Genomic DNA, 26,856 nt, shown 5'->3' on the forward strand with positions numbered 1-26,856 from the left:
AACACCAACAGGGATGAGTCGGGGGACAGCATGTGCCCTTGATATGGTGTCGTGAGTCTGTTGGGGTCTTCATCCACCAAACCCACAACCTCAGTCTAATCAAGAGAGAAACGTCAGACAGATCCCAATAGAGGGCGTCTCATAAAACCCCGACCAACATGCCTGGTGATCGCGAAGGCCGTCAAAGCAAGGAGAGTGTGAGGAACCAGCATAGCCCAGGATGGCCAAGGAGACACGGCAACGAGACATAGGTAGGATCGCTTTTCTAGGCAGTCTTCCCTCGTGGACACAAGTCTTCCCTCGTGGACACAAGTCTTCCTTCGTGGACACAAGTCTTCCCTCGTGGACACAAGTCTTCCCTCGTGGACACAAGTCTTCCCTCGTGGACACAAGTCTTCAAGGCACAGTCCTGGTCGGTGATGGGGCGGCATTTGGGGCAACTACCAACCAGAAGCCCTCCCCTCACAGACCTGTGGAGGGAGCAATGCCTCAACTCCAGCTGTTCGTCTCCAGACGGAGTCCTATAAGTGACGTCCTTCTCAAGGAATCCCACCTGGAGTTGCGGCATGCCCCCCTGGTCATTTTGAGGCAGGATAGTAAGAAGCTAGGCAAGTTCCCGGGCAAGTGGAATGAGGAAACGGAGACAAGATCATCAAACAAGGCCAGACAGTTTGAACAACTTACGCCAGCCAGGGAGTCCCAGACCTTAGATTCTTTAACCGAGGACACTTGAGAGCAAATGGTTTACACCCTCCTCCCCAACCAGAGAATAAACAGCTTAAGTCACCCTGGTCGGGGCGGCAGAGAACAGAGACCCCACGAGGGCCACTGGTGTCAGCCAAACCCAAGGGCGGATGAAGTCAGGGGGCCAAATACCAAAACCCCCCATTAAAGCCACACGGACTCCAGGTAAAAGTGAAACAGTGAAGTTGACAAAGAAGAATCCCATGCTCATTTCGATGCATCGGCATGTTGAAAACACACCTGGGAAGCCGATGAACATTCTCCTCAACCCCCTCCATAAGATTCTCGCCCACAGAAGAAAGATAACAACCCTCACACCGTGACCGGGTGCAGGCTCGCTCTGGAGCACGCCCTGTGCCTTCTCGGGCACGAATGTTTACTTCCTCCTCAACTCTGAGGGTCCCCACAAGACTTGCATCCAGGGGAGCAGTGGGCAGCAGCAGCTCTTCCCAGGCTCACCCCATGATCTGTCTCCCTTTTCTCTGACTTCCCGGGGAGCTAATGCAGCCCACCCTGGCTCACTGCTCTCCTCTGACGTTTCCAGGGAGCCATAGCAGAGCCCCGCCCAGGCTCTCTCCTGTTGCTTCTTCTACCCCAGGTCCGTCCTCTGTCTCACTGTCCCCAGCTTTAATAAACGTGCTTCAGATCACCCGGACTCCCATTGTGAAATCTTTCCTGCATGACGTCAAGAACCCACGTACGATAGCTGGCCTGAGGCAGACCTGCTCTGGGCCACTCCCGTCGGGTAACAAACTTGGTCAAGTTGCTTCAGGTCACAACCAGTCTTTGAAGAAGGAGAAACCCAAACGGAAAAGTGATTATCGCGTGACACATGGACAGCGATGCGGCAAGAGGGACGGATTTGGGGATACTGTACCAGCTTCTGAAGGCCGTAAAGAGATTTGGCGATGCCCTGAAGGCTGCAGCACATGCTTTTGAGAGCAATGGTCATGAACTGGCACAAGCAATCATGGATGGTGCAGCCATAACATCCCCACAAGGTGCTGTGATGAACTGGGAAACGGACGCCCGCGTCCCGTCCATCGCCTGGCACCACCATCACCATGATAGAGGGAAAGAGCGGCAGAGACTGGATGCTCCTGAGCCACCCCCCACTTCTGGATGTGAATGTCAGCCCTGCTCGTGCCTTGCCGCTGGGGAACACCTCAAACATGTGGTCCGCAGCACAGGCGCTGTACCCCGCGAGGAGGCGGCTGCGCGCAGCAGAGGGAGTGGAACCGAGGAGTCGGCGGCGCTTCTTTCCTGGCCCACCTCTCACTGACAAAACGGAGCTGGAAGAGCTGAAGATCCCAAGGGGCTGTGCTGTACGGGTTACAGTGCGCCACCCTTGGCACAGCCGGCACCAGGGGAGAACTGAGCTGGTCCTATGGGCTGGTCCCCAGCTCCCTCCGCTCCTTTATGGCTGTTTCCTACTCTGTGGTGTGAGGTTTCGTTTCACTGCTCTGAATTCCGTGTCGTGATTTCATCCTGAGGAAACCAGTGAAAAATCCCATTCCATCTGTGATGGAGAGCAACAAAAACAATTAATGAAACACAAAGAGCTAGCCTTTGAGTCTCATGCAATTATGCTTTCTAATTTGAGGGGCAGTTCAGAAATAGCCATGTGTATGAAGACCCCCAGCAACTATGTAGTGGCTGTATTAAATGATTTGGACTCGAAGTAGAACATTGCACCCATGAAGAACAGCATTAAGCACCTTGTGAGTACAGGTGTGTGTGTTTTTAAATAAAAATCAAGTAATCACAGAAGTAAATAAACATAAGGGATTGGCTCATTAATGGGGACAAGTGTATCATACCAACATAAGACGTTAGTCATAGGGGGATCTGGGGGTGGGCTACGCAGGAACCCTCTGTATCAGATTCTCAGTCTTGTACATCTAAAACTTCTAAAATTTGTGTTTTAACAACCATGGCTCTAGCACAGTATTTTGCAGTGATCATGAGTGCCACCTTGTGGGCACACAGCTGTATTACCTGTGACCAGTCCCCACAAAACAAACTAAAAGGCAGGGTCAGGAACACCAGGGCTGGGAAATGGCAAAGGCCCATTTCCTGCCCTGCAGTGGCTCCTAATCAAGGTGCAGGATGATGTTAAGCAAATACAGGATTCCTCATCACAGCTGGTGTCTATCTGCACCTTCACCTAGGGCTAGAGACCCATCCTGCTGTCACTGGCCCAAGACGGCTTCGTGTGGTGTGATCATGACATCAGCTTCATTTCCTGTGGCCCCTTGAACCTACTGGGAGGGGGAGGCAGCCCCCTCTTGTCACTAGATAAAAAACCCAGGACTTCCCCAGGATGTTTTTTCTTTAAAAAAAAAAAATATTTGTATTGATTTCAGGGAGGAAGGAAGAAGGAGAGAGATAGAAACATCAATGATGGAGAGAATCATCGATTGGCTGCCTCTTGCACGCACCCTACTGGGGATCAAGCCCACAACCTGGGCATGTGCCCTTGACCGGAATTGAACACGGGACCCTTCAGTCCGGAGGCTGACGGCCTATCCACTGAGACAAACTGGCTAGGGCTAAAAATGTGCTTTTATAGAGTTTTGTATATTTCATTGTTTTAGTAAAAACCTATAAAATTAAAATAATACAGTAGAAAAAGGGGGAATATAATGGGTTAATAATTTATAAATACATTTTTAATGTTGTTTTTAAGAAAGGGAAAAAAACTAATACCTTTATACAGGACAACCCAAAAAATATATACACACTTTGAATAATTATAAAGGCAGTGTTTATTAAGATACACTTCATTTTCAAAATGTAATAGAACCTACAGACATTGTGTGTATACGTTTTGGAGGGGTACCCTGTAGTGTGTGGAAGAGTTACCGTAGCGAGTCTGAGACTACCATCTTTAGGAAGGTCAGCTTCCAGGGCTGGCCCAGGGCTGACCTCGGGAACTTGGCACTTGAACTATTCCCTGCATTCCCTAAGGAGAAGGGGGTTCACTGTACCTGGGCTGCTGGCACAAACAATATGGCTTATACACAACACCTGCTTTCCTGTTGGGAGTCTGGAATTTGGGAACCTGCCAGGCAGACCCAGGGTGCCTGTGTGACCAGCCCCTAATAAAAACCTGGTCACTGAGAAAAACGGGCTTTGCTGGGCAGAAAAACTGCACACGTTATTGCATTTTCATTGCTGGGGGAAGAGGATCCTTTGTGTGATCCTTCACGGAGGGGAGCCTGGGTGTGGCATCCCCAAATGCCACCAGTGTCTTTTCTTTTTCCTTTGCTGATTCTACACTTTCATGGTAATAAAATTAGCCATGAGGTCAACTATATGCTGAGTCCCTAAATCCTTCCAGTGAATCACTGAGTGTGAATGGTCTGAGATCCAGAAACATTATTCATTAGTACCGTATTTTCCAGCGTATAAGACGACCTTTTAACCCAGGAAAATCTTCTCAAAAGTCGGGGGTCTTATATGCCGGAAAATACGGTAACCCACCCATCATTTGGCAATAACTCACTTTAATTCTAAATTGTAAATACTGTATTTTCTGGCGTATAAGACCCCCAACTTTTGAGAAGATTTTCCTGGGTTTAAAGGTCGTCTTATATGCTGGAAAGTACGGTAATATAATTCATTAGTAGTCCTATGTAATAAAAGCCTAATATGCTAAGTGTCCAGTTGTCTGGTCAGTCATTCAACTAATCAAAGTGTAATATGCTAATGATATGCTAAGGCCGTTCAACCGCTCGCTATGACTTGCACTGACCACCAGGGGGGCAGACACTCTGACGAGTAGGTTAGCTTGCTGCTGGCGTCTGGCCGATCGGGACTGAGTGAGATGGGCTGGACACACACTGGAGCCCTCCTACGGTCCCTCCCCGGCTGGCCAACCTCCCGCATCCCTCCCCGGCCCCGATTGTGCACTGGTGGGGTCCCTCAGCCTGGCCTGCGCCCTCTCTCAATCCAGGCTGAGGGGCCCCCTCGCACGCCCCCCCGCCCCAGTTGCACGAATTGCCCCTAATAAAAACCGGGCCTCTAGTAATAAATAACATAATGGTTTCTGCTTGGAGCCTTAACTGCACATTTATCAATTGCTTTGTTGAAATTGACATTCTTGGCATATGCACATTCAGTAGTATTAGCCACGTGTCAATCTATCTTTGCCAATAGTTGCTGGAAGAACACATTTTGTTTAAATAAACTTTATTTTCAGAAAAATGTTAGAATTGCAGAAAACTTTTAAAGATGGTACACAGTTCCCATAAGCCCTGCACCCAGTGTCCCATAGGGTGAATGGCTCACATTATGATGGTACATTTGCTGCAATTACTGAATCCTTAGTTCTACATTAGTATTGACTAAAGTCCACAATTTATTCAGATTTCCTTGTTACCTACACCCCTTTTCTGCTCCCGGAATGGAGAGGGAGATAGAGCATGGATGAGAGAGAAACATCACTTGGCTGCCTCCTGCATGCCCCCTGTTGGGGACTGAGCCCAATGCCTGGTCCTGGGCCCCACCTGGGAATCAACGGGTGACCTCTTGGTGCACAGGATGGCGCTCAATCCACTGAGCCACACCAGCCAGGCCCAGGCTCTTTCCTGACAAAGTGATGTACATACTCGAGGAGGGAGCTGGGAGTTCCATTCTTCCTGGGAATCTCAAACAGCAAAGTTTCTGCTGATCTAGGATTTTAGAGTTCCAAGTTCTTTGTGAGTAAACGAGTCCCTCCTTTAAAAGGGGGATTGTCATAACACTACAGCTTCAGCTGGGTGTCCTTGGGAAATGCTGTTCCTGTGAACTTGGCAGCCGGCTTTGCCAGTGTCTGCCGTTTCGGCCTGATGAATGGCCCCAGGGATGCTGTGGTGCTCTCTCAGTCTAGGGGGGGCAGGACAAGTCTTTGTGGGTTTAGTGCAGGGATGGGCTGCAGGAGGCAAAGATGCCAGGAAGAAGGCTGCTACTTCGGTCTAGGTCTAGCCGAATGGATGATGGGGAGTGGATGGATGCAGGACGTATCTTGGAGGTAAAACAGATTTAGTCAGTAATGGAACATGGGGGTGGGGTGGAAAGGAGACATCCAGGATGGTCCCCGGTCTCCGACGTGGCCCTGGAAGGAGGTAAACAGGAGGGCAGGGGCTGCGTCTGGGTTCAGCTGGGCTGAATTTGATGTGCAGCCTTGTGGAGATGCTGGATAAACACCTGGATAGGACAGGCTCTAAGACGAGCTGGATGTGCAGGTTCGGGTCCAGCACTGTGGAGAGGTGGGGATTGAAGTCACGAGGAAGGACGTTATCTCAGGAGGACGTGCGGGATGAGAAGACGAGGTGGCCCTAGGGGGCATCATGAGGAAGTCCAGTAGAGCAGGATCCAGGAAAGACTAAGTGAAAACCTACAGGGAGAGGGGAGGAAAGCCAGGAACTGAGAGGCCTGGAGGCCCAGGAAAGAGAGCTTGGATAGGGAGGCAGGAATAACACCTGCATGTCGGGGCTGAAAGTGCATACGTGACAGGGATTTAGTGACAGGGCCCCTGGGGCCAGGTTTCAGTGGTTTGGGAACTGAATGAAAGGTGAAGAAATGGGGACAACAGTCTGGAGACATTTTGGAGTGAAGGCAGGGTGGGTACTAGCTGGAGAAGGGCATGGGGCTCAAGGAAAATGTACTTAGCAAGACTGGAGAGACTGAAGCACATTTGAATGCTCCTGGGAAGGGCTGAAAGGGAAGAACACAGGCAGGACTTAGCTACCAGTGTTAACCGGACAGGGGACCTGGCCCTGAGCTGGGAGTGTGTGTGTTTTTGACTTCGTGTATGCAAAATTTCACAACATGAGTCCAAGTGACTATGGGGGCGCCTTTATTAAAGCTGGGGACAATAAAACAAGTGAGCCTAGGCGGGGCTGCTTTAGCTCACTAGGAAGTCAGAGAGAGGGGGCCCTGGAGACAAGGGGTTAGCCTAGGATGGCTGCCGCTGCCCATTGCTCCTCTGGTTGCAAGTCTGTGGGGTCCCTTAGAGTTTAGGAGATGCGTGTCTATGAGGGAAGAGGATGGGCCAGAGGGAGGACCCCCCAACCCCCCAAACCGAGTCCTTTGTCCTGAGGCTTTGATCTCTTTTGCAGGCGGGAATTTTAGGGGAGGTCTCATGGGAGGGTTTCAGCCGGTTATTCATCAGTTTTCTAGGTGTGCTCCTTCAGGGCGGTGGTCTCCACTGTTGGGTCAGTGTCAGGGCAGGGAGTCGTTAGCCATTGCAGCTGACCCTGGCTTCATCCACCTGGTTTTGCTGCTTTTCTGGGCCTGGAGCTGAAATAGAACTGAGCCCAGATGTTATCTCTAGGGAGGTGGCCTTCTGTATCTGCTGTAAATGGGTCTGCCAGTTTATTCAGCTATGTTTCCCTCTTCCACGTGTCCTGGCTTACTGGCCTGTCATACCTGGGGGAGGTAAGGGGTGGCCTGCGGAGCCCCAGCTCTGGTTAGGGGTTTGTGCTCTCTTCAGGTGGGAGAGGGCTCCTGGCCCAGAACCAGTGGTGAGGAGTGAGAGGTGTCAGAGGAGAGTGGCCTGGGTCTTAATCCAGGGGGCCTAGCAGTAAAGGGTCCCACAGCTGGGTTACCTGCCTCTTTTCTTTTCACTATGTCTCCATTTTAGGCCTCTCTTCTCCTAGGTCCGTGGTCAGCAAACCCCAGCTTGTGAGCCACATGCGGCTCTTTGGCCCCCTGAGTGTGGCTCTTCCACAAAATACCACGGCCTGGGCGAGTCTATTTTGAAGAAGTGGCGTTAGAAGAAGTTTACGTTTAAAAAATTTGGCTCTCAAAAGAAATTTCAATCGTTGTACTGTTGATATTTGGCTCTGTTGACTAATGAGTTTGCAGACCACTGCCCTAGGTTATCTTCAACCCCATGCACAGTCCGTTTCTCATCTACATTCTCATTTCCAGCCACACCCCCTTCCCAGCCACACCCCTGCTTTTCCCACAGCCCAGCTACTATTTTCTACTCCAGCCTAGACACCCGATTCCTCCCCAGGTTGGCTTCCCTGGATTCTCCCCTGAGTGACCAGCTTCTCTCTTTCCCAGTTCCTACTCCAGCTGCACTACCACAACTCCCTCCATTCCCCCCAGCAACTTCCTGCCTGCAGCCGCCTACATCCCGGCCCCCGCCCAGTCTGTAGCCCCGCCCTTACCCGCCAAGGCCAGCCCATTCCCCATGATATGCATCGCCATTGGCTGACTCCTTTATAGGACTCCGCCCCCTCAGCCTCCACTTCTGCCATTGCGGCAGATAGACGCCCGTCAGCGCCGTCGCCTGGCAACAGGGCTGGCCGCTCCAGGGGGAAAAATCCTTGAACAGCCGGACCGGAAGGCGAGTCCAGTTTTCGAAGCTGGGAAGGTGAGTTTAGTTCCGTGATGATGGAGGGCGGAGGTGAGCTGAGAAAAGAGGCGCTGGCTCTGTGGCCTGGAGGCGGGGGGCAGCGATCAGGGGCAATGACCCTGGTCCTGGGAGCGAAGGTACCCCGAGTCGCCTGGGGCCTGCACCTGCCTGCCACGGGCCCTAGGTCGGGGAAGGTTAGGGGCGATGGGGGGGGGGGGCAGCATTGGGGGATGGAGGGTCTCCGTGTGGTCTGTCAGAGCACAACATCACCCCGCACCTTCAGCCTTTCGTTTGCTGGAGATAAAAGTGTCCCAGCTGGTGCCATCGCCAGGGCCGAGGCCAGCGGTCTGGAAGGGCGAGCAATAAAACTAGTATGGACATGGGAGGGACAGGGGAACATCTGTGGGAGGTTAAGGTGGACTGTGGGGCGGGGAGGGGAGGGGGGGAGTGGAGGAGAAGGGGGACCTTCCTTCTTGCTTTCTGATCACAACCTACTAGCTTTTCCCCAGGTTAGTTGAGTCTGATCACCAAATTCAGGGCAGAGGGGAGGAGAGGGAAAGAAAGCACGGTATGCTGACACCTGCAGATGAGTCAGTGGGGCTCTCTGGAGGGCGGAAGCCAGCCTTTGCAGGACAGTTCACCTTCCCGGCCAGAGGGACTGCGCAACCTGAAGGCTGGCTCAGGTCCAAGCTGACCTTGTGCAGAAGGGCTGCTGGTTCTGGGACATAAGCAGGGCTTGAAGTGCTTCTGTCCCGATGAGGCAGTTGGAGTCTTCCCAGAAAGGGGGTACTTGAGGGTCAGGTCACCAGTCTCGGGACCGTGGCCCCTTGAGGTCGGGGGTTAGAGATTGACAAGCCCGGGTGGAGAGCATCCCCAAACAGGAGCCAGTTGGAGAGGTTCTGAGGGCTTGACTGAGCTCTCCTAGGACGCCCGCCCACTCAGCAGACAAGGGCTCCCGCTCCCTCCCCTGCTCCCTCCCCTGCACGGAGGGAGTTTTCTTCCAGGCTGTTTCTCTTGTTTCAAGGCAAGAACTCAGTCTTCCCTTGTGGGCTCGTCTGTGTCTGTCTCTGGCTCCAGAAAGCAGAATTAATGGCCTATGGTACCTCGCTTAACCCTTTTCACCTCATTACAGCGTTGGTGGCACTTCCGCCATTTTACTAAGGTTCGAAAAGGCCTAGTAACTTGCCCCGTCATACAACCAACAAGTGTTGAACTTGAACTCAGAGGTGCCCGTCCTTGTTACACCGTCACCTCAGAGCCTGGCGCCCTGCGCTGGGGCCAGTGTTCTAGGGTACGATTCGGTGCAGTTCTGTGTGGACTCCCCTGCCCTGCCCCGTGGCCCCCCGTCCTTGGAAGCCAGGATTCCCCACCCTCTGCCTTCTGACATTTAGGGCCAGGGCATTTTTTGTGGGGGTGGGGGGGAGGTGGGCCTCCTGTGCACTGTTGGATACTTAGCAGCAGCACCCCTGATGCCAGCAGTGACCCCCTTCGCAGTTGTGACAACCAAAAGTCAACTTGCCACATGTCCCCTAGAGCAGCGGTCGCCACCCGGTGGTGCGCGGTCCGTGAGGTCCGAAAGGTCGGCGACCGCTGCCTTGGAGGACAAAACCACCCCCAGCTGAGGACTAACGGGGTGAGCAATCTTGGAGTAACGTTGCGGTGCGTCCTCCTGAAAGAGAACGTGGTATAGGGACCTACAGGAGACGCAGGCCAGCGGAGGCTGGCTGTGTGCACAACTTGCCAGGAAAGAGTCGGTGCCGCATGGCGAGGTGCACCTGGGACAGTGCCCTGTGAGAGCCATTGCTGGGACTGGAAGAAAGCCCAGGAACTTGCATTTGGGGAGACGTAAGGACGCTAGAAGGCCTTCATGTCCTTCCCAAAACTGACTAGAGATTTCTGGCATGTTCACAGCGATCGATCGAGGCTGGGGTGGATGAACCGGGGACACTTTGTACCATTCCTGCCTCTGGCCTTGCAGGAGCTCTTTAAAAAGAGGTGTTTTGAGATGCGTCCCTTCTCCAGTGCCTGCAGGCTAGGAATGGCGGGGCAGGGGGAGGGCATGGTGTTAGGAGCTGCCCCTCCTCCCATAGGCCTGAAGCTCCTATTTGCGGCTGCTACACACGCACTCCTTTTTTACTGTTGCCTCAGGGCCTATCCTGTGTCTCCAACGGGGCGCTGCCCTGTGCCCACCCCCAAGCTGATGGCCCGCACCTCTCCTCTGCATTGCCCTGCCTGGGCTGCTCGCCCAGCCTTTCCTCTCTCACAGTGTTTGGGCGCTGGGCAAGGCTGGCCGGGCACCGGGCGAGGCTGGCCTGGCTGCTCCATCCTGATTTGTTTTCACACAGTGGAGGAACCTGTTTCCAGTGGGACAGAGGAGGAGGTGGGAGGGCTGGAAGTGAGGAGCAGACGGAAGTCCCTTGTTCTGTAGTCCCTTCAGGTACCTTCCCCCCACCAGGCCTCACCTCACTAATCCCGGGGTTCACCCCACACCTTTGTGCTCACTGTCCCCACTTCCCAGGTGAGCCTCCTGTGGGTGCCTGAAGACCCAGCCAGAGCGTGTGTTCTCACCCTGATCCCCACTGACCCTGCAGCACTTGTCTGCCTCTCCCTGTTAAACGGGAGTTCCTGCAGGCCCAGGCCTGCCTGAGGCTTCTCTCGTCACCTGCTCTCTCGGACAGCCCAGCCCGGGAGATGCTGAGCTGTTTATTGAAGGAATAGAATCATTTGCTGACGTCAGGAAGTGTCCTGCAGGAGGCGGGACCTGTGGCCCCTTAGTGGCACAACCCCTGGGTACACTACAAACTTCCGAGGAGTGGCATTTAAAAGTGGGTGGCCTATACGCCCCAGTCAGTAGGGCAGCGGGTGAGAAACCCCTTACTGAGGCTGGTGTCCCCTAGTAGAGCAAATCCTTGGTTTTGAGCAGGGAGGGAGCCTGCTCAGGATTCCGGGAACCTGAGGTGTGGCACTTCGATGTCTTAAGAAGCCGGAGGTGGCGTCATCTCGAGATCCTGGCCTTGCTGTGAGCTCTCCCTGGTGGCTTCTGGGCTTGTGTTGTTCTTCAGGCTGGGACGAATCGCTTCCTTGTATGTGCTGAGTCCCGGCCGTGGTCTAGGCCTGACGGGCCGTGGGGTACAGAGATGAGGCACCCTGGAGCCATCCAGTTGTGAATAGTAGAGAGAGCACCGATCCAGGGAGCTCCTGAGTTCTGTGGGCCCCTGGGAGTGAGTCCCATAGGAGCTGAACATGGGGTGCTTGGGCCTTCTCAGGACCTCAGCCAGGCTAGCCTTCGGGGTTCACACCTGGGAGCCCACAAGGAGCGGGTAGAATGGCTTGGTCCACCTGAGAGGCCAGCAAAGGAATGACAGTCATTGGACATGACGTCCCCATGCCTGCATGCGCCAGGTTGGCCTAGGTGCTGGGCAGGTGGCTGTGGGGCAGAGTCTCTTTTGTGACTCAAATTCTAGCCAACCAATTAGGCATGAACCTGGGCGCTGGAGGTGGGGGGCAGTGAGGGGCAAGCAGATGAGCAAGCATGGCCTGTCTCCATTTCAGTTAAGGCAACAGTCAGTTCTAGGAAAGTCACAGATGCCGGGTGGTCTCGGAACCCGAAGGCTGAGTGCGATGGGGAGGTGTGCAAGGTGGACAGGGAGGGCCCTCCGAGCCAGGCGAGGGGCAGGAAGGACCTGGTGCCCGCGCGGACCTCACACATCTGTGAGGCTGGCCGTGGGAGCCTGCCTGGGTGGGCGCAGCCTGGAGGGATCAGCTTTGATATGAAGCTGTGCCAACGTCTCAAAAGCCTTCCCCTCCCAGGTGCCAGGAAGCTCTTCATCTCTTCCAGAATTTAGCTGAGTCATGGCTTTCTCATGTCACAGCCGTGAGGTTTTCTAGAGGAAGGAAAAAGTGAGCTCTTTTCTATGAAGACCCATCCATCTGAGGATGAGATGAATTCACTGGGGTGCATTTTTGTACGTTTACCACTTTCAGGATTTCAGTATAAGAACAAGATAGGACGCAGGGAGAGTCGTGTGACAAAACTTCTGGTGGCCTGATAAATCGACACAGATTTTGAGTGACTTGAATTACTTGGTTGTGCTGTGTGTGTGTGTTGGGGAGTATGAATCTAAAAATACTTTTGACTGTCATGATTTACCAGTGATATACACTGAGTGACCAGATTATTATGATCTCTGAATGCATAATAATCTGGCCATTCAGTGTATATCCTATATAATAAAAGGCTAATATGCAAATTGTTCCCTCGACCAGGAGTTCAACCAGCAGGCAGGCCAGCCAACCACCCATGTCCCCTCCCCCTGGCCAGGCTGGCCGGACCCCACCCATGCACGAATTCATGCACCGGGCCTCTAATAAATAAATAAATAAACACACACACACACACACACACACACACACACACACACTGAGTGGCCAGATTATTATGCGTTCAGAGATCATAATAATCTGGCCACTCAGTGTATGTAAAGCTGTGACAGAACAACGCAAAAGCAGGACCAGGCTGTACAGACAAAGATAAGATCACGGTGCATGCTCCCCAGATACCCCTCCCCCCCTCTCCTGGTAAACTCAGCAGTGCGGCATCCTTCCTAATGCTAACTGTAGCCCCTTTCTCTTCTCCCTGCATCTTTGTTAAAAATGAAGACACCCAGTCACTGATTTACACCCAGTCCAGACTGAACCCTGCCTTCTCCGAACCTTCCAAGGAGGCAGCCCCAACGCCACCCCAAGCCCCCTCACACGCCCTTACCAAGACCCCCCACACTGCCTCCCTGCAGCAGCTTGGAAATGCAGCTTCTTGCTCGTCTTTTAGGGGGTTATCGACATACTTTCCACTGTGGTTTCTCCTGGGCCTTGCCTCAGAATGTTTCCTGAAGCCTACAGCACGCAGGATGTAGGAAATTAACCTCAGAATCAGAGGTGTTTCTGCCCTGCTTCTCCCTTTGCTTTGCGCTCTTTCCCACTCTCTGCTGGAATCGGTGGTATTTAAACACCATGATGATGGCTCATCTCCTAATCCAGTCTTAAGTGGTCAGGTTATTTCTTGGGGCTCTTAGAATAATTGAAGAGGATGGGCTAGTCTTGGCGTGACTGCTTGAATTGTGCCCCTGGAGGGGGCTAGGGGCCAGCTGGTGCTGCCCCCCTGTGGTTAGAGATAGTAAAGCCGCATGCAGGCTGGCCTTGAGCCAGGGCGCCGGTTTCCTTCTTGGCTCTCATGCTGCTGGGAAACTTGAGGAGTGGAAGTATTTAGATCAGTGGCCCGTGAGTGACAGCCCTACACTGGTTGCTAAGGCCTCATTTGCAGCCTGCGTTTGCTAGTGCTCTATAGTCCCTCTCGGTGCCTCTGCTGGAGCCTTCCTGTTCGGGCCTATGGCGCCCCTGCCAGGATGGCAGTGATTAAAAAAAATGATGGGAAAAACAGCAAGAAAGTTGGAGAGGATACAGTGAAATCGGAACACTTGCGCTTTGCTGCTGGGAACGGAAAATGGAAAGCAGTTTGGTGGTTCTTCAAAAGTGGAACATCAGATTACCACAGGACCCAGCAGCAATTCCACTCCAAAGTCTGTTCCCCCAAAACTTGAAAGCAGGGACTCAAACAAGTACTTGTGAATATCACTGCTGTGAACATGCGTGTACAATACCCAAAAGGAGGAAATAGCCTAAATGTCCATCAACAGATGAGTGGATAAACCAAATGTGCTATCTCTTTTTTTTTTTTTTTAATTTTTTTTTTAAAATATATATATTTTATTGATTTTTCAGAGAGGAAGAGAGAGGGATAGAGAGTTAGAAACATCGATGAGAGAGAAACATCGATCAGCTGCCTCCTGCACACCCCCTACTGGGGATGTGCCCGCAACCAAGGTACATGCCCTTGACCGGAATCGAACCCGGGACCTTTGAGTCCGCAGGCCGACGCTCTATCCACTGAGCCACACCGGCCAGGGCCAAATGTGCTATCTCCACACACTGGAGTATTACTCAGCCATGAAAAGGAAGTGCTGACACGCACTGTAACAGGATGAGCCTCGAAAACATTCTGTTGAGTGAAAGAAGCCAGTCACAAAAGGACACATGTGTGATCCCATGTACATGAGAAGTCCAGTGTAGGCCGGTCCCATGGAGAGGTGAGCAGTTAGAGGCTGCCAGGGTCTGGGGGAGGAGGAATGGGGAGTGACTAGTTTCCTTGGGGCACCATGGAAATGCTGTGGAACCATAGAGAGGTGGTGGGGTACACTATTGGGAATGTACTAAATGCCCTGAGCTGTATCCTTAAAAGGGTGAGTTTTATGTTAAGCGAGTCTCGCCTCAATAAAAAGAAAAGATCCCAACTGTCCTCCATTTCCCCTTGAGGTTTGGAACAGCCGGGACCTGAGGGGCCTGTTACGCACACTCCGCGCCCTCTGAGATAGCTGCCCCTCCCTCGATGTCCTGGTGGGAGATAGTTGGACCCTTGCAGTTTATGGAGTGCTTGTCTCTCCAGCAATTTCACCAAAGCGAGTTTCCAGATTAAGTTTAGGATAAGAATTAAGAAGTCGCAGCACTTGCCCCTTAAGAGATTTTTTTTCATCTGACTGTGCTTTTCTCTTTGAATCCATGGATCTGTAACGAGGTCTATGATAATGAACAAAGGTCACCTGCTTTTGGGTACTAGTCTGTGCAAACTCCTGAGCTCATTGGCTGGATAATTTAATTACCAAAATAATCTCTGAGGTACGGCTGTGATTTATTACTAGAGGCCCAGTGTATACAAAATTGTGCACGGTTAGGGTCCCTAGGCCTAGCCTGGCCTCCGGTGCACAGCCTCTGCCACCATGCGACGCTACGTGAAGCTCCCCACCCCAGGATGCTCCGTGATGCTTTCGGCCCCTCGACTGCTCTGCGGGCTCCCCCCGCCCCGCCACTGCTCCACGAAACTCCCCCACCCTGCGACTGCTTCGAAAAACTCGATGCCGCCTGGGTGACTGCTCCACTAAGTTCATGGCCACCCCACCCGCTCAACAGTCCCCAGTCCCGCCCTGCCGCCAGCTCCCCCTCATGATGAGCAGCTCGGGGGCTGGGGGAGAGGGGGGACCGAGAGGTGCTCCATGCACTTCATGGTGACCCGTCGCCCGTTCGTTCGTGACCCCACCTAGCTATTTATATATATATTAGGATTATTTTTGTTAATCTTCACCCAAGGAAATCCCCCCCATCCATTGATCTTTAGATTTTTAGAAAGAGTGGGAAAGAGAGCGGGAGGGAGAGTGGGAGGGAGAGAGAGGGGAGGGGAGAAAGAGAAGGGAACACCAATGTGAGGAGACACATTGATTAGTTGCCTCTTGCACGCACCCCGATGTGTGGGGGGGGTGCCCTTGACTGGGAATCGAACCTGCAACCCTTGATGGGCAGACCGATGCTTTAACCGCTGAGCCACAGAGTTTCAGTAGTTTGCCCAAGGCTACAGAGCCAGTGAGAGGCAGAGCCACGATCACAGAGAACTTGTCACATAGCCTGTTCCCTTTGCCCATGATAGTTTCAAGGTGCTGATTGTATTCGAATACATGTGATCATCCAGACAACAGGTTTTTAAAGTTTTAAACTCAGATTAAAAAATATATATATATATATATTTAAATTAAAATACTGGTGTTTTTTCTACATTTTAGTTACATTAACTTGAGAACTGTGTTTTCAAATAGAGAACTCTAAACTGGCAATGATGGACATGTTCTCAGAGATCATAGGAATCAGGATTGGGTTTTCATACTTATTTATATTGGCTATCAAGTTCCACCTCATCGAAACAACATGACCTGGCTCTGATGCGTTTTAGCCGCATTTCACAGCTAAGTCAACGTTTATTAACTTGATCGTATACTTGTCAACGTTTATTTTCGATGGTTACGGCATTTTGATTTTTCTCTCTAACTTAGTACCTTCTTCTGCAGAGAATCCTGCCAGCAAGAAGGCAAGATGGGGAACAGGGGAAGCTCGGAGCAGAGTGTTTGTTCGCAGTTTCTTCCTGAGGAGCAGGCGGAGGTGGATCGATTGTTTGATGCCCTGTCATCGGAGAAAAGCAGCTCAGCCTCGCCTAGATCCTTTTCTCTGAAGGCACTCAAGGCAAGAGTCACAGTCATCAGTTAAGGCTTAGTCCAGAGCGGGAGTCCGCAAACTATGGCCCCCGAGCCAGAATCGGCTCTGTTTTTGTAAGACTGAACTTTAAAACGTTTCTTTTCTGTCAAGGGTCAGATAGTACATGTGTCACAGCTACTCTGCTCTGCCTTCCTCTCACATTCCCAATGAGATTGAACAAAGGGACCAGCCCCGCTTCCCATCGCTCGACCTATCGGGGTCATAGGCCCAATAACGGCAAAGGGTTCCTTTTGCCTTTAGGATTTGTAAAGTGTTTGCCTTTAGGACTTGTTACGTGTTTGATGCTCTTTTCGCCCTTAGGCTTTGTTAAGTGTGTGCAGTCCTACGAATTTTATGGTACGCCTAAAAAATAATAATGTTTCAAAGTCAAGGTTCATGGACAAGGAGTTAGATGCCTGTTTCCCCACCTTTTTGCCTTGTTCCCTGGGGGCTTTCACTGCCTGTCTGAGTGCTCAGACGGAGGGAAGACACCGGCAAAGACGACATGGGCTCATGTGCCTGGGCCGTGGGAGGGAAGGCCCTGTGTGAGGCGCTCTGGCAGCCTCCTCTTCTAGAGCATGCGGAAGGGGAGCTGATGGGCATCGGGGTCCCCCAGCCTGCTCCCCTCACAGATGAGCAAACTGGCCAGGGAGGTTATGTGGGTCACAGCCGTGTGGTGTATGTGCGTGCATCTGTGTGTGCACATGTGTGTGCACAAGTATCTCCACTGGACCAAAATCACCCCCGTCTGCCTGGTCACCCCCCTGTGCTGGAGCAGACAGAACCAGACTAGACTGGACGGCAGAGTGGGTGACAACATCATAAGTGTTTGTTTATTTTGAATCTCTGGACCAAATCTGATCTGATGTCGGTCAAAAGGAAAGCGACATTTACAGAACGTTATTGGCAAGACATTAATTAAGAACTAGATTTTAAATTGAAATACAAATTAATTTAAAATGCATGTTAAGCACACAGAACTTAGATAAGAAGTGAAAGCCAGCTACTATGTTTGGAAGTCCCGAAGATAGAGGAGACCAAATTAGCTACAAATAGACATATGCACCATATGTTAATAAATTCAGACGTGCAAATGGCAGCTATCCGTGTAGGAGGAAGGAGATGTTGTAAGCGGAGTGAAGAGCAGATGATGGCCAGACGTAGGAATGACATGGCCAGCCATGGGGAGACGGGAAAGCTTGGAGAGAGGGGAACAGATTGTGGAAGAATCTGAGGGCCATGACGAGCCACAAGCCAGGGCACGTTATGCATGTGGGTCCTTGGTGATGTGAGGCCCTTCGGTGCGGGAGAGATGGTGCGTGTGAGGATCTGGGCAGGCTACACGCTGGTAGAAGCACCACGGCATGGCAGTGGTTGCCCGTGGCGCCCTCGTTACCATGTTTAACGTGGACCCTGTCTAGCCCTTTCTCCTCTTGGTCCTTCACAGAGCCACATCGGGGAAGCGCTTCCCCCGGAGATGGTCGCCAGACTGTATGATGGCATGCGGAGAGTGGACCTGATGAGACCGGCAAAGGGGCCCAGCGAGAGCGTCTCCCAGGAGCAGTTCACAGTGTCCATGTCCCACCTGCTGAAAGGGAGTTCCAGGGAGAAGAGCTTCATGATCCTGAAGATGATTTCCGCCACAGATGGCCCTGTGAAGGCACGCGAAGTCCAAAAGGTAGGGAGGCCCCGAGGACCAGTGCAGCCATCCCAGTGGTCTCGGAGTCCGTAAGTGGGGGACTCGGGGCGATCAAGCCGCTGGTGGAAGCGTCAGAGAGATGCCCACCTTTGGGGAAGCCTGGGTCATCTAGCTGGGGGACAAAGGCCTCGGCACAACCAGACCAGCCGAGGGGATCATTAGGAAAGTGAATAACTACCTCAGTTACGTGATCTTTTCCCACGTTGTGGCCATTGCAGTTGGCACTAGAGAGATAAAACACCTTCCCCTTGCTGATAGGACGTAGGTCACCGGTCCTGGTAGAAATGTCATTAATGGTGGAATTGTAACCTTCAAGTTCACAGAGGACCTCGTGGGCTCTCTGGTGCACGTGCTGAGCCACAGGCAGGAGCTGAGAGGCTGGACGCAGAAGAGAGCTCCCGGCCCCCCGCCCAGGGTGCAGGCTCTGGCTGCGCAGCTGCTCTCCGAGGTGAAGTTTGCAGGCAAGTTTGCACACGCTGAGGCCTCAGTGGCGTAGAGTGGTGCCATCTGTCTCGATACTGTAGGCTTGCAGTCACGTTTTGGAATCAGAAAGGGTGAGTCTTCCACCTTGGGAAGACTGTAGATTGTCTAATTGGTTGGTATATGACTGTTCATAGTATTTCCTTTTTTTTTAAAAAATATATTTTATTGATTTTTCACAGAGAGGAAGGGAGAGGGATAGAGAGTTAGAAACATCGATGAGAGAGAAACATCGATCAGCTGCCTCCTGCACACCTCCCACTGGGGATGTGCCCGCAGCCAAGGTACGTGCCCTTGACCCGAATCGAACCCGGGACCTTTCAGTCCGCAGGCCGACGCTCTATCCACTGAGCCAAACCGGTTTCGGCCATAGTATTTCCTTATCATCCTTACCGTGCAGGTTGAGGTGAGGAGATCTAGGGACCTGTGATCGCCCACTAATACTGTTTGCCCTTCCCTAGACGGCAAGAAGCTGCTGGGGCCTGAGCAGCTGGACTGTGACTGCGACCCCGCCGTGATCGAGGACTGGGTGTTCAGGGCCCACCTGGTGGCCACGTTCCTGAGCGTGGTCATCCACAGGGGCTTTTGCCTGCCCTGGTCCCTCGATCTGGCCACGCTGGTCCCCGAGCGGCAGGTTGACCAGGGGCAGGAGTTTGACAGCGTCCTGGACCTCCTGTCGGTCATCTACGTCAACGCCCACCTGCCCAGGGAGCAGCAGCACCGCTGGCACCTGCTCTTCTCGTCCGAGCTCCACGGCCACAGCTTCGCCCAGCTCTGCGGGCGCGTCCCACACCGCGGGCCCTGCCTGCTGCTCCTCGAGGACCACGACGGCCACGTGTTCGGGGGGTTTGCCTCCTGCTCCTGGGAGATCAAGCCTCAGTTTCAAGGTGAGACGTGGCCACCGAAGCCCAGTGGTAGCAGGGTGCGCGTCAGGAGTTCTGGTCAGACGGCTGCGGCCTGCAGACCCCTGAGCCCCGGCAAAGGGTGTGGGTGTGAAAAGGGTGAGCGTTCCTTCCGGCTGCTCCTCCAGGCGTTTGCCCAGCTGTGTCTGGGAGGAGAGGGAACCACGCTGCTGCTTTATGGAGGGTAAACGATTCATGGGTTTCCTCTTTGGTCCCGATGGCAGGGTTGGGTAAGCAGGCCACGTGTCCTCGCTTGGATTTTAGGGTTATTAAAGGGTGCCAGGTCCAGGTGGTGGGAGAGGCTGGGCTGCGGATGCCTCATAAGGGCCCGGGAGATGCCAGCTCTTTCAGATGGGACCTCTTCCTTCCCTGGAGCCCCTGTGTCTGCTGTGCCGCCGCCGCCGCCATGTTTTTGGTTTTGTGATTTTGCTGGAGTCGGGAAGATCTTGTGGGATCTCGAGTGTAGCGAGATCTAAATGGCTCTAGAGAATTGTCCCCCTTCCTCAAAGAAAAGGGCTCTGATAAGCATTTTTAAAGGGCCATTTTGAAGATGCTAATCTGCTGGGCATACTCGGGGGTGAAACTGCCTTCCTAGGGTTTGGTGTCGCCGTGTGTCCCCTGGAGCGTGGCCCGTCTGCCCCAGTCTGCTTTCTCAGCAGGATTCCTTGGGGCCAGTGGCTGTGGAGGGCTTTTCCTCGTGGCTCTGAGCGCAGGTCCATTCCCGCTCTCACTCCCATGGGCTAAGTGAATTCTGGGCAGGCTCCCGCCCCGTGAGGGGCGAGGTTAACACCCTCCCTAGCTGTGTGAGTGGAAGGGAGGTTCCAGGGACCTGAGATGTGGGAGACGGAGGAGAGACTGCGCATCTGAACCACACGGTCACCCGTTTCCCGCCATTCTGCTGCGTCCCTCCCGCCTCTTCTCTTCCTCTTCCTCTCGCTCTCAGCAGCGTGTGCAGCTGCCTTCTCCCGGGCCCTCTGCTTTTAGTCTCGCCCTCCAATCCATTTGCCATGTCCCAGCTTGTCTCCTGGAAACTCTTAACAGACCCCATTACCTCCACTCGCCTGGCCCACTCCTGCCCCCCTTGTGATCCGTGCTCGGTCCCACTGAACTTCCTGCGGCTTCCAGAACAGGCCACGCTCCCTCTCATCTCGGGACGTGACACATGCTGCTTTCTCCCTCTTCCACCTGTTTGGGACTCAGCCAGGGTCACCTCCTCCAGGACGCCTTCCCCGCCCCACGAGGGCCGTACTCCCTGTGGTCCTCTGTTGTGCTGCAAGCCGCTAGGCGGAGCTCCTGCCGGCGGGGGAGCCGCGTCCAGCTGCAGAGGCCTTAGCAGCGGGGCCTCCCTGTGCCTGGGATGGGGTGGAAGGACTCATGAGATGAAGGTCGGGTACCTCTATCCCAGAGATCCTGTTATTTCTAGGATTTTATTTTCTCTCGGGTTTAGAATGTTCTGGCTCTTCAGTCCAGGTGCTGCTCCCAGCTCTTCCCCACTGTCCGGGGCCCCCAAGACCACCCCCACACGGTGTTCCACTGGCAGCGCCCATGGACTCGGCGAGGAGCTGCGCTCACGGCCACGGTGTATCTCCGTGAGAGGACGCAGACCAAGATCAGCAGAGGGAACAGGTTGGGGTGAAGTCTGGGGCAACCAGGCACCAGCTCCCAGCGTCCCCTCCCAGTGGAGCCTCCCCCCCCGGACATGCTGCCCTCCCCCCAGCAACGGGCCGTGACAGCACGTGCGGAGTGCCGTCCACCACGGAAGCTCAGTTGGGGCTCGGCGCCCAGGGTTATTTTGGGGGCCGGCCACGTGGGCACCCTCTGCCAGGCATGAAGCCAAGTCCCAGACTCCCAGGAGGAAAGCAGGGGGTCAGCCCCAGTCACTGTGTGTGCAAGCAGTTCAGGCACAGGGAGCCTCTCTGATCAGTTCTGGGAGTGGGGGGACTCCCCCGAAACCCACGTTCCCAGACGTCAGCCCAGGGCCGGCCCTGGCAGCTCTTCTGGGACCGCGGTCTCAGGCCGGCAGCGCCCCGTTCTGCACAGCCACCTTTCCCTGTCCGTGTCACGGGCAGTGGCACCCCCTCCCCCTCCCCGTCTCCAGGCTTCGGGGAAAGACGAGTCGCTCTGTCCTGTGGGTGGAGGCTGTGCTTTAGGATATGGACAAAACACGCCCCGAGAACCATTAGGAATAAAACGTTCGCTTCTTCCAGCTCCTTTAATATTAACGCCAGGTTAGCGCTGCTGGGTCTAATGTTTTATTAACGAGCAGCATTAATCTTCCTGAAGAACGGCGGAAAATGCAATTACCAGGTTCTCCAACCCGAGTTCATTCTGCTCTGAAATATGAGGGTGGACCTCCGGCAGGGGGCAGCCTTGCTCCGGAGTCCCGTCCGGTTCAGAGAGCGCGCTCTTGTCCGTTCGCCTTGGGAGCCATCACTTCTGATGTTTGACTTGGAGTGACAGCCACGGGTCGCTTCCCGTCTGCTCTGTCTCCTGTGGTGCAGTTGACAGGCCCGTGGATTTGGACTGGGCACAGAGCCTCGAGTCCGGCCCCGGTCCTGGGCAGGGTGCTCGATGTCTCCCGGGCCTCGGTCCCCCAGAAGTGTGGGAAGCGGCTTGTAAACTGTGTCACGTGGGTGGTTGTCAGGTGTCGTCACTGCGAGAGTGACGGGGGAGCCTCACTGTCGGTGTGGCTTTCTGCAGGTGTTACTGCCTCCCTGGGTCCTTACCGCCACGTTCTAGGAAGAATCCTCCCCACGTGGCCGCCCTGCCCAGGGCAGCCCCCGATGGACTAAAGTGGGGTGCATCGCAGCCGAGGGGCCCCTCCTTCGTGGCCCCATCGCTTTGCTGAGCAGCATCAGACTGAGAAAATGTTGGCTGGAAGACAGTCCTAGGATTGCAAGGCAAAGTGATGCTGTGACCAGCCTGGGGGCAGCAGGGTGCGACCAGGTAGCTCATCGCTTCCAGAACCGCCCCCACCTGCTGGGCCACCCAAGCCCATGGACTCAAGCAGGGGTCCTCAAACTACGGCCCCGCGGGCCACATGCGGCCCGCCGAGGACATTCATCCGGCCCGCCGGGTGTTTTTGCCGCCGCTTCCTGTCCTGCTTAGCAGCCGACTTAGCAGTGTGCATAGGAATTTGTTCATGGTTGTTTTTTTTTAAACTATAGTCCGGCCCTCCAACGGTCTGAGTGAACTGGCCCCCTGTTTAAAAAGTTTGAGGACCCCTGGACTCAAGTCTTTGCCTAGAGTCAGGTCTGCTGTCATCTGGCTCCCGTGACTGCTTCAGGCTCATCTCCCTTGCTGCCCTCCCCAGCGCTCACACATCCTTCAGACAGGAAAGGGCTTCTGCTTTTCCCCACACGTCTTGTCCCCGGGGGGGGACGGGGGGTTGGGGGACTCCTCCAGGGTGTGGCTCTCCCCGCAGCTGTCTCCATCTCAGGATGTCCTTCCCGAAGCTCGGCCTCCAGAAACTCTGACCATCCTGACTGCACCCCGAGGATCTGTCTGGGTTGAGGCTTGAGCATCGCTTGCCCAACTCGGTCCTTCCTGCTTCTTGAGGCCCCTGGGCTCGAACCCCCCTTCGTGTCTGCCCTCCACGTCTGTGCTCCATTAACTTCCCGGGACCTTCCTTCTGTCTCATGAACTGCCTGACCCCCGCGTACCAGGAAGTGCCCCTTGTGTGGGCTTGTACGGCTAGTTTTGACACCAGGTGCCTTTCACACTGTCACTGTGGAGGGGCAGGCCTTTGGGCCAAGTTCACACAACTGTGGGGGCATCTCTGGTTTGGCTGCCCCTGAGCTTGAGCTTCCTGGGAGCAAGGTGGGCCTCCCCCCCCCTCCCCTGGATGTGCTGACTGTGCTTCTGGAATGACTGCATCCAGGAAGGGAGGGCTCTGAGACTCAGGATGTGTTCATGCCCACAGTTTGACTGGTACCTGCTCTCAGAGGCAGCATGCCCTGCCCTGCCCTGGGACGAAGGTAGCCGGTCACCTTCCCCTGCCTGCCCCATCCTCCCTGCGGGGCAGCGGGCTGTCTGCAGGTGTCCTCTCCCCACCGAGTAATGCTCTCTTTTAGGCTGGGCCAGCCTTCCACAGCGTCCAGGGCCGACTGGAGGAGGCTGTGCCCACACCGGGTCAGGACCTGGAGTGACCGCCAGGCTCCTTGCTCCGAGGTTAAAGGGCACCCGCCCCTTTTGACTTGGTCGCATTCTTCCCATGAGCAACGGGCAGAGTCCCCACGACTGCTTCCCTGTCTTGGGCGGGGCCTGCATGATGGCTGAGCCCCGGGGGTGTGTGTGTGAGCTCAGGGCACGTGTGAAGACCCATGTGATGGCCTCGCTGCTTTGCCTCTGAGCGGCGGCTTGTTTGCAGCCCCTGCCTCTCTCTGTGCCGGCAGATCAGTGATCCTGCTTATGTGTGCTCCGGTCACTTTCAGGGGACAACAGATGCTTCCTGTTCTCCATCTCCCCCAGCATGGCCGTGCACACCTGCACGGGCTACAACAACCACTACATGTACCTGAACCACGGGCAGCAGACCATCCCAAACGGACTGGTGAGGACCGGGGAAGGGCTGGGACGTCCCCCCTGAGTGTCCATCCCGGTGGAGTCGGTCCTGATAACCTGGGAGCTGTGTGCATTCACTTACACCGCGTGCCCCGTTCCGCTCATTCTGCCCGGTGCCAGGGCCGCGATGAGTGACAGGGCGGACAGAATTTACCTGGTGTAACAGAATTTCCCCTGGAGCCTCGGGTGGGGTGTTTTGGTGGCTTGTGTGCGATGGTGGATTTGGCCAGTTTTCCTGGTAATCAGATGGTCCGTGGCCTTCGTGGCTGGACATGGTGTCGGTGTCAGACCTGTCACTGGCCTTGCTGCCCTGCCACGTGCCTGGGGGGATGAGCTGGGGGAGGGGGCACAGCCAGGGCTGGACTCCCTGGAGCCATGGGGGAGCCAGTTGTCATCCGTGACTCACAAAGCGGTGTGTGGGGTGGCCGCACCTCCTGTCTGCTCTGGGCTCCAGCCTGGAGACTCAGCCACAGGAAGAGGCGAGTGAGGGTGGAGGCCAAGGGCCGGGGTGGGCGAGGGGCCAGGCGCCCATGCACACACAGCAGCCCAGCCCCTGCGGGCCAGCTAAGTGTGGGTGAGAAATGTGCCTCTTACCAGCACTCTCGCCAATTTTTTCTCTCTGCTTAACAAAAAGCTCCTTTTGGGAAACTCCACCCTGTGCTTGCAAAGCCAGGGTCATGGAGAGCGCCCCCGCGCTCTTTCCCAGGCTTGCTGCATGCCTGCCCGGGGCCACCTGAAGACCCCGACACCTCCCAGAAAGGGCAGTGTGGTGGCCACAAGGGCAAAGGCTTTGGTCTCGGGAGCAGCACCCAGTACGTCCCCAGGAATAGCCAATCATCAGTCCGAGGGAGAGAAGCCGCTGAGAATCGACTGCACTTTCTTGCTTTGGTCTCTTGCTCAAAAGTAGTTCCAGGCCCCCGGGGCCTCGAGAAGAGGTGGTGGAGGTGGCGCCCAGATGCGTGATCAGGGAGGGGAGCAGCAGTTCTGTTCTCATCGCCACGAGCTTAGAGGCGGCAGTGTGGGGGGCAGAGGCAGGACAGCTCTACGTCACCCCCCGGGCCTGTGTCACCCCCGGGCCTGCTTCCTGGTTTCCCGCGGTGTAGGTGACACAGAGTGAGGGACTTACACCCTCAGCGCAGTGCCCTGGTCTGGGGGGGACGAGTGTCCCTGCTGCAGGTTTCCCACGCAGTTCTCTGGGCCCTGACGGTGCGTTTCTGTCCCTCTCTGTCAGCCAGTGTAGCCCCAAGAGAAAGCCATGCGGTGGGAGTCCGGGCACCTCAGTGATGATCCCAGTAACTTGTGCTGGGATGTGTAAATGGCACCAGTCTGTATGTTTCACTTCTCATCCCGCGTCTCGGCCTGGTGGCTGAGGCTGATGTGGGCTCGGGGTCCGACACGGAGGCTGGGGCGATGCTGACGGCCTTCCCTTCGCAGGGCATGGGAGGGCAGCATAACTACTTTGGGCTGTGGATCGACGTCGACTTCGGGAAAGGACACAGCAAGGCCAAGCCCACGTGTACCACGTACAACAGCCCTCAGCTGTCAGCCCAGGAGGACTTCCGGTTTGAGAAGATGGAGGTGTGGGCGGTTGGAGACGCCTCCTGCTCCAAGCTGGTGAGCGTGGGGCGTTTCTCCACTTTCTCAGCTTCACTCCTTTTTGCTAGATGGAAGCATCTAGAGACAGTTTATTCCACATTTGTTTTCCGAATTTGCTGGCCAGAGGGATGCCATTGGGGGCACAGCAGAGTCCTGTTGGGGTCCACTGAGAGGGGCAGATTAGCAGAATGAACCACCGGGAAAGCGAGGCCTGCCCAAGGTGGGAACTGGGGTGTGTGAGGGGCCCCCATCTGCAAGATGAGGTGGGTTGGGGTGCCTTCTAGTTCTGTGGTTCTGCAATGAGTCATGGTTGGGCCCTCGGCCCCTTGTCACCTCCCAGCAATGGCGTGCCGGGGCAGGGAGACCACAGTGAGGGAGCCAGAGCCCCCACCGCGTTTCCCGTGGCAACAGCAGGCTGTTGGTCCACGCTAATAAGCCTGAAACATCACCTCCGGCTCTGGGCTGCGCATCATTGGTCACCGAACACACCATTTCCCTTTTTCCCAAGGCCAACAGCGGCAAGAGCATTCTGGATGCGGACCCTGAGGCCCAGGCCCTGCTGGAGATCAGCGGGCGGAGTCGCCACAGCGATGGGCTTCGGCAAGCCCCTGACCAGGAGTGAGGAGGAGCCTGGACCGAGGGTGGTCCTGGAGCCGCGCGTGACCCCCTGGACAGAGCGCTCAGCCTGCAGACCTCCTCCCCATCCTGTGGGTGCTTAGCTTTAACCGAGAGCTGCCTGGCCGTATCCTGGATGTGCTGACTCAGAACACAGCCACCCCTCCGATGCCATACGTTGATGAGTGGGTGTGTCTCCCAGAAATCCCGAGTGTCAAATGGGCAACTTAAGTCCTGCACTTTGTAAATTTTGTCTCACTGAAGTGCAAAGACACTGAGACACGTGAGACCTCTGTTGGAATCCGCATTTGATGGGCGTGTGGGTTCTGTGTGTGGGGGTTTGGCCCGCTGCAGGGGTCACTTGGCCTCTGACCAGGTGTCCGTCACAGTTAAAGTGCCTTGACGTTCCGTTTCGACGGGTAAAGGACAGGCATTTGGATGGGAATCGTGATGCTTTTTTATGTATTAATGGGGGAAATGGCTGAAGATTTCGGAGACAGCAGCAGCCTGGGTCTTCAGTAGGTGTCCATGAGGCTCCACGTCTGCCTCCTCAGCTGTTTTTATTTTTTTTTTATTATTTTTTTTTTATTTTTAAAATATTTTTATTGATTTTAGAGATAGAGGAAGGGGGGGGGAGAGAGAGAGAGAGAGAGAGAGAGAGAGAGAGAGAGAGAGAGAGAGAGAGAACCATTGATCCGTTCAGCTGCCTTCTAGACTCCCCCAACTGGGGATCGAGCCCACAACCCTGGCATATGCTCTGACCAGGAATTGAACTG

The 26,856-nt window shown here is 54.6% G+C and overlaps 1 protein-coding gene and 1 pseudogene across 1 annotated transcript; both read left to right on the plus strand.

The window, feature by feature from the left end:
- Positions 1-220: 220 nt before the first annotated feature.
- LOC103284736 (ubiquitin domain-containing protein 2-like) lies at positions 221-9,256 on the plus strand (annotated as a pseudogene).
- Positions 8,043-26,637, plus strand: MEAK7 (MTOR associated protein, eak-7 homolog). The gene is made up of 8 exons (XM_008139721.3): positions 8,043-8,113; positions 16,042-16,213; positions 17,673-17,903; positions 18,241-18,385; positions 18,866-19,291; positions 23,740-23,858; positions 25,304-25,483; positions 25,974-26,637. Exons 2-8 carry the CDS (start codon positions 16,067-16,069, stop codon positions 26,085-26,087), a joined length of 1,362 nt encoding a protein of 453 aa, XP_008137943.2. The 5' UTR covers positions 8,043-8,113; positions 16,042-16,066; the 3' UTR covers positions 26,088-26,637.
- The last annotated feature ends 219 nt before the right edge of the window (positions 26,638-26,856 follow it).

The sequence above is a fragment of the Eptesicus fuscus genome, chromosome 21, assembly GCF_027574615.1.
Source record: "Eptesicus fuscus isolate TK198812 chromosome 21, DD_ASM_mEF_20220401, whole genome shotgun sequence".
NCBI classification, from domain to species: domain Eukaryota; kingdom Metazoa; phylum Chordata; class Mammalia; order Chiroptera; family Vespertilionidae; genus Eptesicus; species Eptesicus fuscus.

Excerpts from the sequence above, each read along its gene's own strand:
- MEAK7 (XM_008139721.3), top strand. The coding sequence starts at position 16,067 with ATGGGGAACAGGGGAAGCTCGGAGCAGAGTGTTTGTTCGCAGTTTCTT. Across the intron at positions 18,386-18,865 it reads CTCCGAGGTGAAGTTTGCAG|ACGGCAAGAAGCTGCTGGGG; the intron begins GCAAGTTTGCAC and ends GCCCTTCCCTAG. Across the intron at positions 19,292-23,739 it reads GATCAAGCCTCAGTTTCAAG|GGGACAACAGATGCTTCCTG; the intron begins GTGAGACGTGGC and ends GGTCACTTTCAG.